The 16,076-nt window shown below is 57.1% G+C and overlaps 2 protein-coding genes across 2 annotated transcripts; both read left to right on the top strand.

Moving 5' to 3' along the window:
- The first annotated feature begins 222 nt into the window (after nucleotides 1-222).
- Ddx41 (DEAD-box helicase 41) lies at nucleotides 223-7,412 on the top strand. The gene is made up of 17 exons (XM_070036469.1): nucleotides 223-262; nucleotides 424-534; nucleotides 711-870; nucleotides 969-1,043; nucleotides 1,182-1,242; nucleotides 1,366-1,502; nucleotides 2,591-2,663; nucleotides 3,041-3,194; nucleotides 3,285-3,421; nucleotides 4,717-4,879; nucleotides 5,097-5,228; nucleotides 5,939-6,010; nucleotides 6,115-6,211; nucleotides 6,345-6,494; nucleotides 6,636-6,707; nucleotides 6,799-6,909; nucleotides 7,103-7,412. Exons 1-17 carry the CDS (start codon nucleotides 236-238, stop codon nucleotides 7,237-7,239), a joined length of 1,869 nt encoding a protein of 622 aa, XP_069892570.1. The 5' UTR covers nucleotides 223-235; the 3' UTR covers nucleotides 7,240-7,412.
- Nucleotides 7,413-9,237: 1,825 nt separating this feature from the next.
- On the top strand, nucleotides 9,238-15,695 carry Dok3 (docking protein 3). Its single transcript, XM_070036470.1, has 5 exons — nucleotides 9,238-9,322; nucleotides 11,596-11,901; nucleotides 14,177-14,276; nucleotides 14,379-14,551; nucleotides 14,833-15,695. The coding sequence occupies exons 1-5, from the start codon at nucleotides 9,257-9,259 to the stop codon at nucleotides 15,526-15,528; spliced, it is 1,341 nt and encodes a 446-aa protein (XP_069892571.1). The 5' UTR covers nucleotides 9,238-9,256; the 3' UTR covers nucleotides 15,529-15,695.
- The last annotated feature ends 381 nt before the right edge of the window (nucleotides 15,696-16,076 follow it).

Here is a 16,076-nt window from a genome sequence, read left to right on the forward strand (position 1 = left end):
CCCCGGGGCCCCGCGCTGCACGTCCCCCGGCGTCCGGCCTGACGCCTTCGCCCCCACCCCCGGCACCGCTCACGCTCCCGTCCGGCTACCGCCTCCTCGGAAGGAAGTTTGTCCCTCGGCGCCACCCGGCGCTCCGCGTTGTTGCTAGGCGCCGACGCCCATGCCCTCTCACCTGATTGGTTCTCGTTGCAGCGTGGGGGCGTGGTCGCCCGGAGCGCGCATGCGTGCGCCAAGGATGGAGGAGTCGGAACCCGAGCGGAAGGTGGGACAGCGGCCGGGGCGCGCGCGGGTCTGGAGCGGGGGAGCGGGTCGCGGGCCTGAGTCGGGGCGGTGTGTGGGGAGCCGGGGAGGGGTCGCGGGCCTGAGTCGGGGCGGTGTGTGGGGAGCCGGGGAGGGGTCGCGGGCCTGACTCCGTATCCACAGCGGGCCCGCCCTGACGAGGCGACTGCCGGAGGGAGTCACTCCGAGGATGAGGATGGGGAGGACGAAGAATACGTGCCGTATGTGCCGCTGCGACAGCGCCGGCAGCTCCTGGTGAGGGGTGCTGGTGGGCGGGGAGCGGGGTGGGTGACCCTGGCCTTGGAGAGGAGCGATCCGAGGAGAGTTAGTATCACAGCAGCTGGTGCCCCTGGGGGTACACCCTAATCTTCCCGGGATGCCCCTTCCTCTTGTCTCGGGCTTTGCTCTGAGGGGAACTGGTGGAACCCCAGCTTCAGAAGCTGCTGCAGCGCAGACGCAAGGGAGCCGCGGAGGAGGAGCAGCAGGACAGCGGCAGCGAGCCCCGGGGGGATGAAGACGACATCCCCCTGGGCCCTCAGTCCAACGTCAGCCTCTTGGATCAGCACCAGCACCTCAAAGAGAAGGCTGAAGGTGGGTTGCGGCAGCACTGCCTGGCAGGGCCAGAAGAGCACAGCTAAGCCTGGCCACTTGTGTTGGTATCTCTTGACATCTTTGGTTTCCTTCCTCAGCCCGCAAGGAGTCTGCAAAGGAGAAGCAGCTCAAGGAAGAAGAGAAGATTCTGGAGAGTGTAGCGGAAGGACGAGGTATTGTGCCAGCTCCAGGGCAAAGGGGAGGCAGACTGAGTCCCCTCTCCTCCAACCTCAGGCAGGCATGTTAGATCTGGAGGGGTCTCATCCTCTGGGAAGCAAGAGCCAGCCTTGAGCTATGTCTTGTCTCCTTAGCCTTGATGTCAGTGAAGGAGATGGCCAAGGGCATCACGTACGATGACCCCATCAAAACCAGGTACATCTCTGTAGTCTGTGCGGTTGCCCTTAGCTGGGATGATGTGTGGTGGACCCTGGCAGTGGCACCCAGAGACCTGCTATGCTCAGATAACTTTTCTTGACCACGACTGTTGACCCTCAGTTGGACTCCACCCCGTTATGTCCTGAACATGTCTGAAGAGAGGCATGACCGAGTACGGAAGAAGTATCACATCCTGGTGGAGGGAGATGGCATCCCACCACCCATCAAGAGCTTCAAGGAAATGAAGTTTCCCGCAGGTACCTAAAAACAGTGAGACAACCATGCTCTGTTGTCTGTGTCTGTGTGTGCGTGCACACGCGCGCGTGCACGTATAACAATACTGGGGGTTGAACTCAGAGCCAGGACATAATCCCTTACCTTTTCCCTCAAGGCCGGTGCTCCACCACTTGAGCCACACCTCCACTTCTAGATTTTGTGCCATTTAATTGGAGATAAAAGTCTGATGGGGGCTGGGAAGGTGGCTCAGTGGCAGAGCGCTTGCCTTGCATGCTCGAGGCCCTGGGTTCGATTCCTCAGCACCACATAAGCAAAAAGAAAAAAGCCGGAAGTGGCACTGTGGCTCAAGTGGTAGAGCGCTAGCCTTGAGCTGAAGAGCTGAGGGACAGCGCTCAGGCCCAGAGTTCAGGCCCACTACTGGACCCATAAAAAAAAAAAAGTCTGATGGATCTGGGCACCGGTGGCTTACTCCTATAATCATAGCTACTCAGGAGACTGAGATCTTAGGATCGTGGTTCAAAGCCACCCTGGACAGGAAAGCCTGTGAGGCTCTTACCTCCAATTAACCACCAGAAAACTAGAAGTGGCGCTGTGGCTCAAGTGGTAGAGCACTGGCCTTCAGCTGAAGAGCTCAGGGACAGCACCCAGGCCTAGAGTTCAAGCCCCATGACTAACCAAAAAGAAAAAAAAAAAATTCTGATAGACATTTCTGCCTGGGCTGGCAGAACTTTGATTCTCAGACCCCAGCTTCTAAGTAGCTGGGATTATGGGCCGCCAGTGCCCAGCCAACAGCTCTGCTTTTATAACCAAGCCTCTGTGTGAGTATATGCCTAGGCCTACTGAGCCCAACAATGGGGATGGAGAGATTTGAGAAGGAGCTTCTTTCCAGTTACTTCTCTGATGTCTCACTCTCTTCTATTGTTTCAAAGTTTTGGTGGAAAGGTGACACTGGGCTTAGACCTGGGTGGGAATCTTGGCTCCAGGAAGCCAGTGGACATTGAACAAAGAAATCTCTCTCGCTTCCCTCTCCCTGAGCCTGAGAGCAGTGAGAAAGTGCTCACTGTACCTGCTCTGGGACCCCCAGTAAAGCCCCTGTTATTTTTCATAGCAATCCTTCGAGGCCTGAAGAAGAAAGGCATCCTTCACCCAACACCCATTCAGATCCAGGGCATACCCACCATGTGAGTGCACACCGTAGACCTGGGGTTCCAGAGGAGGGCAGTGGGGGGTGGGGGGGAGGGGGGCCGGAAGTGTTTGGCTAGAGAAGTAGGCACTGTCTTCCACCAGGCCTGGCTGCAGTGTGCAGTATGTCTCCTCTCTCTCTCTCTCTCTCTCTCTCTCTCTCTCTCTCTGTTCTGGGGCTTGAACTCAGGGCCTAGACACTGCCCCTGAGTGTCTTTTGCTCAAAGTTAGAGCTATACTACTTGAGCCACAGCACCACTACTGCCTTTTTCTGTGTATGTGTATACTGAAGAATCGAACCCAGGGCTTCCTGCTTGCTAGGAAAGCACTCTACCACTAAGCCACCTTCCCAGCCCATGTCCTCTCTTTTAAACAGTCTATCTGGCCGGGACATGATTGGTATAGCTTTCACCGGGTCAGGCAAGACTCTGGTGTTTACCCTGCCTGTCATCATGTTTTGCCTGGAGCAAGAGAAGCGGTTGCCTTTCTCCAAGCGTGAGGGGCCCTACGGACTCATCATTTGCCCCTCGGTAAGATCGACACGGCGGGGAAGGGAGGAGGGTGGCGGGGAGGTAGGTGAAGAGACTGTTCGGGTACGAGCCCCGTTCCTGTGCCTGCAGCGGGAGCTGGCCCGGCAGACGCACGGCATCCTGGAGTATTACTGTCGCCTGCTGCAAGAGGACAGCTCCCCGCTCCTGCGCTGTGCCCTCTGCATTGGAGGCATGTCTGTCAAAGAGCAAATGGAGACCATCCGACAGTGAGTCCAGACATTCCTAGCTCTCCCCCCGTCCCCCAAGCTCCCTCTGAGCCCCAGAACAAGGGGACCCTTTAACTACTGCACAGGCCCTGCCAGAGGCCTCTGATGGGCCCAAAATCTAAGGGAAGGTGGTTTGGAGAGGGCCCAGGGGTATTGTGGGAATGCATGATGTGGAATGTCTGAGGGCATCTAGAAGGGAAGAGGACAGGGTGGCTTTACAGGGAAGGTATAGGTGAGCCGTGCAGTGACCAGAAAAGCCAGACTTGTTCAGTGTGGTTAGCCCAGTGACCCTGAGGCGCTGGGGACAGGCCAGATGTCAGGGGCACCCGTGTCCTTTCCACACAGAGCAATCCCCAGCAGACATCGCCAGATGCCCTGGGGTAGATGCTAGGCTCTACGCTGGGCAAGACTCTGCCTCTGTGTCGGAGGCATTCCCAAGCTCAGGGAAGGAGAAATCGGAGGACTAGGAAAGTGAGCCCAGCAAGGCCTGTGAAGGGACTGAGAGCCTGGGGTGCAGCTTCTGCAGAGACTCAGACAGCAGACCCCCTCCAGGGGGACAAGGGGTCCCAGCCTAAGCACTGGCCAGAAGGGTGCAGCCCCTCTGAAAGAGAGGCATGCCGTACCTAGGGCAGGATGATGGGAGTCATGAAGAGTAGAGAAGAAAGAATTAGTCACCGTCACACCTGTAAACCTTGCTACTCAGAAGGCTCAAGTCTGAGGATCATGGTTTGAAGCCAACCCAGGCACGAAATCCATGAGACTCTTATCTCCAATAAACCACCAAAGAATTGAAAGTGAAATGGTGGCTCAAGTAGTAGAGCAGCGCTAGCTTTGATCAAAAGCTCAAAGACAGGGCCTAGACCACGAGTTCAAGTCCCAATACCAGTATAAAAACAACAAAAAAGGTTTCTTAGAGCCAGGCATTGGTGGCTCACGCCTGTCATCCAAGCTACTCAGGAGGCTGAGATCTGAGGATCCAGCCCAGGCAGGAAACTGTGAGACTCTTTTTTTGGGGGTCCAGTTGTGGGACCTGAACTCTGGGCCTGGGCGCTGTCCCTCAGCTTTTCAGCTCAAAGCGACCACTCTACCACTTGAGCCACAGCGCCACTTCCAGCTTTTTTTCTTTTTGCTTATGTGGTGCTGGGGAATCGAACCCAGGACCTCATGCATGCAAGGCAAGCGCTCTACCACTGGGCCACCTTCCCGGCTCGTGAGACTCTTAGCTCCAATAAACTACTCCACAAAGCCGGAAGCAGTGCTGTGGCTCCAACCTCGGTCTTTCTCTTGTCCCTCAGCGGCGTGCACATGATGGTGGCCACGCCTGGGCGCCTCATGGATTTGCTACAGAAGAAAATGGTCAGCCTGGACATCTGTCGCTACCTGGCCCTGGATGAGGCTGACCGCATGATTGATATGGGCTTCGAGGGGGACATCCGCACCATCTTCTCCTACTTCAAGGTGCCTGGCCTCGGCATTTCTAGGCCCTTCCCTAAGCCCATGAATATCCCATCCAAGAACAGGGATTTCCCCCCCCCACACACACACACACACTATCCCTCTCTCTCTCAGAATCTCAACCTCCTCAGATCCCCCCCCCAATCCCCTCCCCCTTCACCCTGTAGGCCCGGTGCCCAGCCCTTCACACCCTCTGCCCTTTGACCCACCATTCCCCCAGGGCCAGCGACAGACTCTACTCTTCAGTGCCACCATGCCCAAGAAGATTCAGAACTTCGCCAAGAGTGCCCTGGTAAAACCTGTCACCATTAATGTGGGGCGCGCCGGGGCCGCCAGCCTCGATGTCATCCAGGTAAGCAGATCTGTCACCTGTGAGGCCGCCCTGAGACTGATTAGAGCAAAAAAAAAATCCACCTTGTGTGGCCAGGAGGTTCCATTGAACCCCCTCTTCTCCCCTCTCCCCCCCAGCCTTTAGCCAAGGCCATTCTTAGGGTGCTCAGCCCTGGGTGGCAAGAGGCTGCTAGCTAGGTGCCGGTGGCTGAGATCTGAGGATCATGGTTTGAAGCCAGCCTGGGCAGGAAAGACTTTTTTTTTTTTTTGGTTGGCTTGAACTCGGAGCCTGTCCCTCAGCTCTTCAGCTCAAGGCAAGCACTCCACCACTTGAGCCACAGCGCCACTTCTGGTTTTCTGACGGTTCATTGGAGATAAGAATCTCACAGACATTCCTGCCGAGGCTGGCTTTGAACCGTGATCCTCAGATCTCAGCCTCCTGAGTAGCCAGGATGACAGGCATGAGCCACCAACACCCAAGATATTCTTATCTCCAGTTAACCAGCAAAAAACAAGCCATCTGTGGTACTGTGGCTCAAGTGGTAGAGCTTTACCCCTGAGTACAGAGAGGCCCAGGGACAGAGCCTCAGGCCCTGACTTCCAGCCCCAGTGCTGGCCAAAAAAAAGGCCATTGGTCACCTGTCTCATCTTAGAGTCCCGGCCTCTTGTGGCCGGACTAGGACTGGGGTTGCCTCTCGCTGGGATCCCCTGACCTGGTTCCTTTGGCGGCAGGAGGTAGAATACGTGAAGGAAGAGGCCAAGATGGTGTACTTGCTGGAGTGCCTGCAGAAGACCCCCCCGCCGGTGAGTGCAGTGGCCGGCTGGTGCCTGGGGACCCGCGTGAGGGGGAGGGTGGTAAGGGGAAGCTAGCGGCACACCTCTGACTGGCCCAACGCCTTCCCGGGCAGGTGCTCATCTTTGCGGAGAAGAAAGCAGATGTGGATGCGATCCACGAATACCTGCTGCTCAAGGGGGTCGAGGCCGTGGCCATCCACGGGGGCAAAGGTCAGAGCAGTGCAATTCTTGGCGTGGGCCCCTCTGCCATCACAGCCCCTTCCTCTCCCCTTCCCCAGCCTGCCCACCACCGCTTCCAGAACTCCTACCATCAGCCTGACAGTCTCTGCCTGCCCTTCCCTAGACCAGGAGGAACGGACCAAAGCCATCGAGGCCTTCCGAGAGGGCAAGAAAGACGTCCTAGTGGCCACCGATGTGGCTTCCAAGGGCCTGGATTTCCCTGCCATCCAGCACGTCATTAATTACGACATGCCTGAGGAAATCGAGAACTACGGTAAGGAGCTTGGGGTGCTGGGGTGGGGGGGACAGGGTGTGGGCAACACACAAGAAGAAGCAAGCAAGCCTGCCAGTGCCTGGGCAGTAAGCCAGACCTGTTTCCCTCTCCCTTTCTCTCTCCGTCTCTCTCCCTCTCCAGTGCACCGGATCGGCCGCACCGGGCGCTCCGGAAACACAGGCATCGCCACCACCTTCATCAACAAGGCCTGCGGTGAGTCGGTCACCACAGCCACCAGAGCTGTCCCAAGCCCTGTGTGTGTGGCCTCCCGGGGTGGGGCCTGACCTTCCCTCCTCTCCTCCAGATGAGTCGGTGCTCATGGACCTCAAGGCCTTGCTGCTGGAAGCCAAGCAGAAGGTGCCGCCCGTGCTGCAAGTCCTGCACTGCGGGGACGAGTCCATGCTGGACATTGGAGGTGAGGGGCGGGGTGGGAAGGCAGGGATGCGTCCCCACTGGACCTTGGAGGTGACTGGCAGGCTGGAGCACCAGTCCCTGGAGGCAGGGAGGCGGGAGCAGCATGGAAGGCAGCCGTTCATTCATGACACGGGTGGACTCCATAACGGAGGGCCCTGCGGCCTGGCTGACCCAGCTCCCGTCCTCCCGCACAGGAGAGCGTGGCTGTGCCTTCTGCGGGGGGCTGGGCCATCGCATCACCGACTGCCCCAAGTTGGAAGCCATGCAGACCAAGCAGGTCAGCAACATTGGCCGCAAGGACTACCTGGCCCACAGCTCCATGGACTTCTAGCCGAGGACACAGTCTCAGGCCTGAACTCCCCACACACACCAGCCCGCTGGACAGGAAGCCAGCCCCCTTGGCCCAGCTGGCCTGGGCATTCCCTGGACCCCCACCCCAGAATGACTATTTTTGTTTCTCCTCCCTGTCTTCTCGTTGCTATTAAAGCACAGCCCCGCCCTGCCTCTGTGTCTCGCCTTCTGCCCTGGTTGCCCTGTTTGGGGTTCGGCTGCAAGGTGTCCCCGCTTGCTGGCACTTGGCTGTGGATAGAGCTGCCTGTCCAGCGCCCTCTTTTCCCAGGGCTCGGGGCACATCCTCATGAGCCCTGCTAGAGGTGTGTGTGTGTGGGGGGGGTGACCTAAGGAGGGATCACAGTGGGGGCCAAGAGGAAATGGCTACATCTCTATCTCTCTCTCTTCCTGCGACATTCTGAGACTTGTAGAGCCCCTTGGGAGGCCTCTTCCTGCCCCAGGCCCCTGCCACCGCCCTTCTGTGCCTACTCCCAGCCAAGGGACACTCAGTTCCATTCGTGGAAGAGGTGGCAGATGCCACGAGACTGCTCCCCTCCCCCAGCCCCTCTGTGTGCCCAGCTCAGGCTGGGGCTGTCAGGGTCCAGAAGAGCCTAGTGGATCCCAGGTAAGTGGGAGGCTCGGCTAGGAACCCACGTGGATATCACAAGACTGCCAGCGGGTCAAGATTTCAACACCTGGCCAGGTACCCCGTGGCTCACGCCTGTCACCCCAGCTGCTCAGGAGGCTGAGATCTGAGGATCCTCATTCATTTCCCAGGCAGGAAAGCACGTGACTTCCTCTCTTCCCTATCATCACCAAAAAGCCACACATGGCCCTAGCCAAGAAACAAAGCACAAGCCTTGAGCACAAAAGCTCAGGGACAGTGCCCAGGCCCCTGAGTTCAAGCCCCAGCACCACCAGCACCTGGCAAGTGGTGGGCAGAAGGGGGGGGGGCGCAGCTCGGCTCCTCACAGGCCGAACCCAGCAGTACAGCAGTTGCTCAAGCCGTGTGTGGTGCTGGGCTTGAAGCAGGTTGCTTAACTTTCTCAGCCTTGATTTCCTCATCATTGAAATAGCAAGGCGGATGCAGACCACACAAAGGACATGGGGTGGGGGGGGGGGGGTTGGGGCCCCTGGACCCTGGTGGGCACAAGGCCAGCCCCTCCTCAGGGTTTCCCAGGATCAGTACAGTGGCCCACCAATACTGGCCTCTAGCAAAACAAGGAGTTCAAAAAAAAAAAAAAAAAGCCCTCAGCAGGAAGCAAAGCTTTATTAGAACATGTGACCTCTCTGGGACGCCCACTGGGTGCCTGCCACCCACATTCGAGTGGTGGAAGCCATGGCGGGGAGGGCATAGATCTCACATAGATCCCCCTCCTCACCCACCCCACCCCGCCTGCCAGCTGAGCAACACCAAGGTAAGAGGGCTGAAGTATGGGGAAACAGGCCAAGAGACCCAAGCCAGACCGCAAGACGAGAGAGACACCACTGATTCAGAGTCAGGGCTGGCATATGGCACATTCTATTTGAGATGATACCTCCCACACACAAGGCCCTGAGTTCAATCCCCCACGACCACCACTAACAAGCCCAGTGGCACAAATCCAAGGAATCAGGAGGTGGAGAGCTAGGAGATCACTGGGCCAGAGGAGGGTCTGGGTGGGGGCAGGGTGGCACAATGATGGGGGGGGTAGGGGGGAGCCCAGATCTTGTGACTCAAGACAGCCTGCCTGTGGTCAGACTCTCACGCCCAGCTGACTTGGTGCAGACTTGGAGATCCACTGCCCTCCCGCCCATCCACTGAGACCCCGACCAGGCAGGTGTGAGCACTTGGCACTGGCCAAGACCCTGAGGAAGAAACATGTTCCGTCCCCCATCCCCTTAGCCCAAGCCCCAGCGGTGCTCCCCTCCCCCGGCCGCTGTGGATGAAGGGAGGGGGAAGCGGCAGAAGGGGAAGTTGGGGAAGTTCCTGTCCGGCTGGCTGCCAGTGTCCCCAAGTCTTCACAACAGCTCAACCCATGGAGTCCGTGGAGACCCCCGTCAAGGATGGCGTCCTCTACCAGCAGCAGGTCAAGTTTGGCAAGGTGGGATTTCCCGGCTGCCAGGCAGCTGCCAAGGGCCAGAGGTAGGCAGAGAAAGCAGGCTCTGCTGGCCTGGCATTGCCCAGCTGACTCTGCCGGGACCCAGGGAGGACCGTAAAGGGGTCTGGGTCGGAGCGGGGAGTCCAGGAACTCACGAGTGAGCAGAAAAGAGCAGGTTCTGGGCCTGGGAGGGTCGGGGTTAAAACAAAAACAAACCTGCTTTACTCAGCCCCTGTCTTCGGGTAGAGATGGGGAAGCTGCAAATCTAGGAAGGGTCTAAGTCACAATCTCCGCTAAGAGGCACTGGGGGCTCACGCGCTGGCAATGTTTAGCTACTCAGGAGGCTGAGGCCTGGAGGATCGTGATTTGAGGACAGGCAGAAAAGTCCCGTCCCCCCCCCTCCCGGGGGCTCCTATCTCCAGTGAACCAGCAAAATGCTGGACTGGAGGCATGGTGGGCATGATAGAGCCACAGCCTCAAACAAGCAAGCAGAGAGAGATTCGCAAACTGGACAGAGCCTCTGCCTTCTGACTCATGTGGCAGGGGCACAGAGCCCATCCCTAAAGGGCCAGGGGTAAAGCTAGAGTGCCCAGAGGTAGACCAGTACCCAGAGGCAGGCAGGGCCCCTATCTCCATCAAGGGCTGGCAGGGGGGGTGCGGCGGGGAATTCACCTTTGCCCGCAGCTGCTACCCAAGAGGATAAACCACCTGTTTCCTTTGTTAGAAGGTATTTGCATGTTTCCTTCCTTGCCTGCAAGACACACAGCCTCCTTCCGACCCACCCTGAAAGTGTCCTTTTTTTGGGGAGGAAGGGGATCAACATAGTAGTATCAGATGGGTCACCCATGACTAGAGACATAGCCTGGCACTGGTGGCTCCTGACTATAATCCAAGCTACTCGGGATCGAGGTTCGAAGCCAGCCTGGGCAGAAAAGTCCCTGAGATTCTTATCTAAAATACTGGAAGTGGAAGCTGGGCGCCAGTGGCTCACGCCTGTCATCTCAGCTACCCAGGACACTGAGATCTGAGGATCATAGTTCAAAGCCAACCACGGAAGGAAAGTCCGTGAGACTCTTATCTCTAATGAACCACCAGAAAACTGGAAATGGCGCTGTGGCTCAAGTGGTAGAGCACTAGCCTTGAGCTAAAGAGCTGAGAGACTGGGCCCAGGCCCAGAGTTCAGGCCGCATGACTGACAAAGAAAAAAAAAAGTCCATGAGACTCTTATCTCCAGCGAACTACTAAAAAAAAGCCATAATTGGAGGTGTTGCTCAAGATCTAAGGCACCAGCCTTGAGCAGAAAAGCCAAGCAAGAGTAGGAGAGGCCCTGAGTTCAAGCCCCAGTACTGGCACCAAGAAAAGGAAAAAAAAGAATATATAAATATATGCAGAGACTGTGTAGAAACTTCAGAAGAAGTCTTCAGGGTCCTTAGAAGACTAGGATACTGGTTAATTTTTTTGTTGTTATTGGTCGTGGGGCTTGAACTCTGGCCTGGATGCTGTCCCTCAGCTCTTCAGCTCAAAGCGAGCGCTCTACCCCTTGAGCCACAGCGCCACTTCTGGTTTTCTGGTGGTTCCTTGGAGATGAGTCTCACAGAGCTGGGCATTGGTGGCTCACCCCTGTCATCCTAGCTACTCAGGAGGCTGAGATCTGAGGATCGCAGTTCAAAGCCAGCCTGGGCTGCAAAGTCCATGAGACTCTGATCTCCCATAAACCACCAGAAAAACAGAAGTGGCGCTGTTGCTCAAGTGGTAGAGCACTCACTTTGAGCTGAAGAGCTGAGGGACAGTGCCCAGGCCCTGAGTTCAAGCTCCATGACCAACAAAAAAAGAATCTCACAGACTTTCCTGCCCTGGCTGGCTTTGAACCACGATCCTCAGATCTCAGCCTCCTGAGTAGCTAGGATGACAGGTGTGAGCCACCAGTGCCCACCTTTTCTTTTCTTTTTTTAAAAATTTTTTTCTTTGCCAGTCCTGGGGCTTGAACTCAGGGCCTGGGCACCCAGGGCTTCCTGCATGCTAGGTAAGCACTCTACCACTAAGCCACCTTCCCAGCCCAGATGCTAGCTTTTCTGAGATCGCAAGAAATGGCAGTGTGGTATTTGAACCCAGGGCTGACTGGTCCCAAACACATACTTTTGCTCAAGCTGCCTGGCCCAGCCCTGGTACCCTTGACATCAGGGCGTGGATGGTCAGTTGCTGAGCAGCTTGTGCTGGCCTAAGTGACAGGGACACCCTGCCACCCATGGTCTCCCTGTCCCCCCTCCCCCCCTTAGAAGTCGTGGCGGAAGGTGTGGGCCCTGCTGTACGCTGGAGGCCCGTCCGGCGTGGCCCGGCTGGAGAGCTGGGACATGCGCGATGGCGGCCCGGGGCCAGCAAGTGACCGACCTGCGGGGCCCGGGCGGCGCGGGGAGCGCAGGGTCATCCGCCTGGCTGACTGCGTGTCCGTGCTGCCCACGGACCACGAAAGCTGCCCCCAGGACACGGGTGCCTTCCTGCTCACCACCACGGAGCGAAGCCACCTGCTGGCCGCCCAGCACCGCCAGTCATGGATAGGACCCATCTGCCAGCTGGCCTTCCCTGTAAGTACAGGGGCTGGGGCCAGGTGGGGGGTGGGGGGGCGGCATGGGTGAGGGGGGCAGGGCTGGGGTGACGTCACCCCCACGCATGTTCACTCACATCCTGTCACTTGCTAAACGTTGCCAACCACCTGCGAGGCTGGGAAATCGCCCAGAAAGTCATAGGACAAATCCCAGAGGGCTGTGCACGCATGCTAGACAGGAAATGAGACTCAGGGATGGGATTGGAGCGAACAGGCAGACAAGAGTCCAAAGAAGCTTCTCTGAGGAGGGGACAGTGGGCCTGAACAACAAGAAAGCAAAGAAAGAAAGGAAGGAAGAGAGGAAGGGAAGGGGAGGGGAGGGAGGAAGGAAGGAAGGAAGGAAGGAAGGAAGGAAGGAAGGAAGGAAGGAAGGAAGGAAGGAAGGAAAACGTCCTGACCAAAAAGCAAAAAAAACAATGCAGGAGAGGAATATGCCGAAGGTCCTGAGGTTGAGGAGTCTCTGGTAGGAGCCAGCTGAGACCGCCCTAGGCCGTGGGTGGAGTGGGGAATTTTATTCTGAGTCAGAGGAGAAGCCATTGGAGTGTTTAAAGCCAGATGCTGATGGTTGTAAAAATCTCCCAGGTCTGTAATGGACCCTAGGGAACAGGTTTGGTGGTTCCTCAAAATGGTCGTCATGGAGTGACCATATGACCCAGCAACTCAACCACTTGATTTATACCCAAGAGAATCGAAACATGTTCACATGACACCTGGACATGAACTGCTATTCACAGTTACCAACCTATTCATATCTACCCCCTGATGAATGGATCACCAAAACGCAATCTCCAAACACTGGAGAGCAACTCAGCCGTAAAAAAGCAAGGCACCACAGACACATGTTGTGTGGATGAACCTTGAACATGCACTTGTTGTTTTTGTTTTTGTTTTTTTGCCAGTCCTGGAGCTTTGAACTCAGGGCCTGAGCACTGTCCCTGAGCTTCTTTTGCTCAAGGCTGATCCTCTACCGCTTGAGCCACAGCACCATTCCTGGCTTTTTCTGTGTATGTGGGTACTGAGGAATCAAACCCAGGGCTTCATGCATGCTAGGCAAGCGCTCTACCACCAAGACCCACATGAATGTTCTTATCTTGTGTGATTCTACTTGTGTAAGACAAATATGTAAAGATAGATGAGTTGTGACTACAACTGTAGAAGAGGGTAAAAATGGGAAGCAAGTGCCGACAGACACAGAGTTTCCATTTGGGGTGATAATCGAGTTCTTGGAATTTGATAGTGATGATGGCCATATCACCCCCTCAATATACTAACACACACACACACACACACACACACACAATGAATTGTGTGTTTTACAATACTCAAATGGTAAATTGTATTTTATTCCCCCACACACACACACACAAATTTTGAGCCAGGTACCAGTGGCTCACATCTATAATCCTAGCTACTCAGGAGGCTGAGATCTGAGGCTCATGGTTCAAAGCCAGCCCAGACAGGAAAGTCTGTGAGACTCTTTTTTTTTTGTTTTGTTTTGTTTTGTTTTGTTTTTTGGGTCCAATCATGGGGCCTGAACTCTGGGCCTGGGTGCTGTCCCTCAGCTCTTCAGCTCAAGGCTAGCGCTCTACCACTTGAGCCACAGCGCCACTTCTGGCTTTTTTCTTTTTGCTTATGTGGTGCTGAGGAATCGAACCCAGGGCCTTGAGCATGCAAGGCAAGCGCTCTACCACTGAGCCACCTTCCCAGCCCCTAGTCTGTGAGACTCTTATCTCTAATAAAGCACCAGAAAGCCGGAAGTGACGCTGTGGCTCAAGTGGTAGAGCACTTGCCTTGGGCTGAAGAGCTGAGGGACAGCGCCCAGGCCCAGAGTTCAAGCCCCACGACTGACTTAAAAAAAAGTGACTCACAGGTAGTTTTGGGGAGATAGAGAAGGAAGCCTGGGGTGTTGCTCACTGAGGGATTCATTCAGATGAGCCACCCCTAAACCACCCACCCCTTCACTGGGGCCAGGCCTGCCGGGTCCCTGGGCAGGCGCAGGGGCTGTGGTGGAATCATCTACTTGGGTGCTGTCCGTCACTGGCAGGCTCCACCCCCTCCAAAGCCCACCCCCCAATCGCTGCTCCATCATGCCTAGGAGGGCATCCCCAGAATCCAGCAGGTGCCAAGCAGGCCTGGGACTGGCCCTGGGGTGCATGGACTGCAGGCCCCGGGCGGGAAGGGTCAGGAAGAGGATCCCCAGTACTCTTAACGGCTGACTTGAACTTGACCCGCTTGACCTTGAGCCTGTTCCCTAGGGCACAGGGAACTGTTCATCCAGGCCTGCAGCGACTCAGTCTCCCCCAAAGGGCCTGGTCCCCATGGAGGACAACTCCATTTACTCTTCCTGGCAGGAAGGTGAGTCAGGGGATAAAGGGGAACGTCTGAGGGGACTCAGTCTGTCATGCCCAGAACCAAGCTGTGTGGGGCTCATGGCGTGTCCTCTCTGCTTGCCTACAGTGGGCGAGTTTCCAGTGGTTGTGCAAAGGAACGAGGCTGCTGTCCGCTGCCAGCTGAAGGGGTCCTATCTCCTGGTGCTGGGCACTGAAGCCATCCGGCTGAAAGACACAGCCCGCTCCCAAGATCTCTACACCTGGCCCTACCACTTCCTGCGGAAGTTTGGCTCTGACAAGGTGAGATGCTTGCCCAACCCCCTTAACCCCCCTGCTGATGCCCTCACGCCTGTCATCCCAGCTACTCGGGAGGCTGAGATCTGAGGATCCCGGTTCAAAGCCAGTCCAGGCAGGAAGGCTCCTGAGGCTCTTACCTCCCATGAAAACCAGAATTGGCGCTGTGGCTTCAATGTGCTCACTTATGAGCTGAAGAGCTCAGGGACGACGCCCAGGCCCTGAGTTCAAGTCCCGGGACTTTCCAGAATGAAGGACTGACCCTGGCTTGTCTGGCCTGTCCACAGGGCGTGTTCTCCTTCGAGGCTGGCCGGCGCTGTGACTCCGGTGAGGGGCTCTTTGCCTTCAGCAGCCCACGAGCCCCTGACCTGTGCGGGGCTGTGGCCGCTGCCATCGCCCACAAGCGAGAGCGGCTGCATGAGCCGCCCAGGCCCGCTCAGCCCTGCCTTCTAGCCCGGGCCATCTCCCTGCCCTCCCTCGACCCCCCTGAAGAGCTTCAGGACATACCACCAGGTAGGCCCCAGCGATCCACCTCCAAGAAGGCTCATGTGGCTGAGCCTGGACCCCAGAGCTTGCCGCTCCAGCTGGGCCCCGCCCTGGAAGATCCAGCCTCCTGTCTCTATGCCTCGGTGTGTAAGCCGAGCAGCAGGCCGCCAGCCTCGGCCGAGCACCTCTATGAGAACCTGGGCGTGCCCGAAGCCAGCCCGGCGCTGCCCACGGCGGCTCCCAAGCCTCCAGAAGGCTCTCCTGCTAGCCACAGTCCCTTGGCCAGCCCCATCTACCATAACAGTGAGGATCTAAGCTGGCCCGGCCCGGCTCAGGACAGCAGCCTGGAGGCCCAGTATCGGCGGCTTCTAGAACTGGAGCTGGACGAGGCAGGGCAGGGTGGCCGTTCTGGGGCTCAGGTGGGTTTCCGGGCCAAGCTGGTGACCCTGCTGAGCCGGGAGAAGAAGAAGGGCCCTGTCCCCTGTGATCGGCCCTGATAGCAAGGCCTGTCACCTGATAGACAACAGGGCCACTGAGGTTGCTGTCCCCTGGGGGAAACATCTCCCAGCAGGCAGCCTGGGGGGGGGGGAGACCCTTACGTGAATACCCGGATGTACAGTGTACAGATTTGCTCATAATAAAGCCTTCCCGTTCCCTCCTGCAACTGCCTGGGGTCACTTTAGCTCCTGGCACCAGAGGACCTGGTCTGACTCCAGCCACGTGTGGCTCCGATCCACGGAAGCAGAGGGGCAGGGTGTAGGCAATCTGGTGGCCATGTTGGGTCACTATACAGCAGGAATGTCACATAGGCAGAGAGAGGCAGGTGGTGGTCAAAGGCAGGATGGAGACATGGGAAGACTGAACTTGAGGGACCAAAATTGGGGGGCAGGAGACTCAAGCTGGGGGTCACAGGGGAGGAAAGAGAAAGGTTTGAAAGGTATACACATCTGCTGAGCGAGCGCTGGAGGCTCTCACCCGTCATCCCAGCTACTCAGGAGGCTGAGGTCTGAGGAGCAGGGTTTGAAGCCAGCCTGGGCAGGAAAGT

The sequence above is a fragment of the Dipodomys merriami genome, unplaced genomic scaffold (assembly GCF_024711535.1).
Source record: "Dipodomys merriami isolate MVZ:Mamm:240054 unplaced genomic scaffold, mDipMer1.0.p SCAF_271, whole genome shotgun sequence".
In the NCBI taxonomy this organism is placed as follows: Eukaryota; Metazoa; Chordata; class Mammalia; order Rodentia; family Heteromyidae; genus Dipodomys; species Dipodomys merriami.

What these genes read in the sequence shown, in the direction of transcription:
- Dok3 (XM_070036470.1), top strand. Translation starts at nt 9,257, where the DNA reads ATGGAGTCCGTGGAGACCCCCGTCAAGGATGGCGTCCTCTACCAGCAG. An exon ending in AGCAGGTCAAGTTTGGCAAG is followed by an intron (nt 9,323 to 11,595) that starts GTGGGATTTCCC and finishes TCCCCCCCTTAG; the next exon opens with AAGTCGTGGCGGAAGGTGTG. An exon ending in TTACTCTTCCTGGCAGGAAG is followed by an intron (nt 14,277 to 14,378) that starts GTGAGTCAGGGG and finishes GCTTGCCTACAG; the next exon opens with TGGGCGAGTTTCCAGTGGTT.
- Ddx41 (XM_070036469.1), top strand. Translation starts at nt 236, where the DNA reads ATGGAGGAGTCGGAACCCGAGCGGAAG. An exon ending in GGAAATGAAGTTTCCCGCAG is followed by an intron (nt 1,503 to 2,590) that starts GTACCTAAAAAC and finishes TATTTTTCATAG; the next exon opens with CAATCCTTCGAGGCCTGAAG. An exon ending in CCAGCCTCGATGTCATCCAG is followed by an intron (nt 5,229 to 5,938) that starts GTAAGCAGATCT and finishes CTTTGGCGGCAG; the next exon opens with GAGGTAGAATACGTGAAGGA.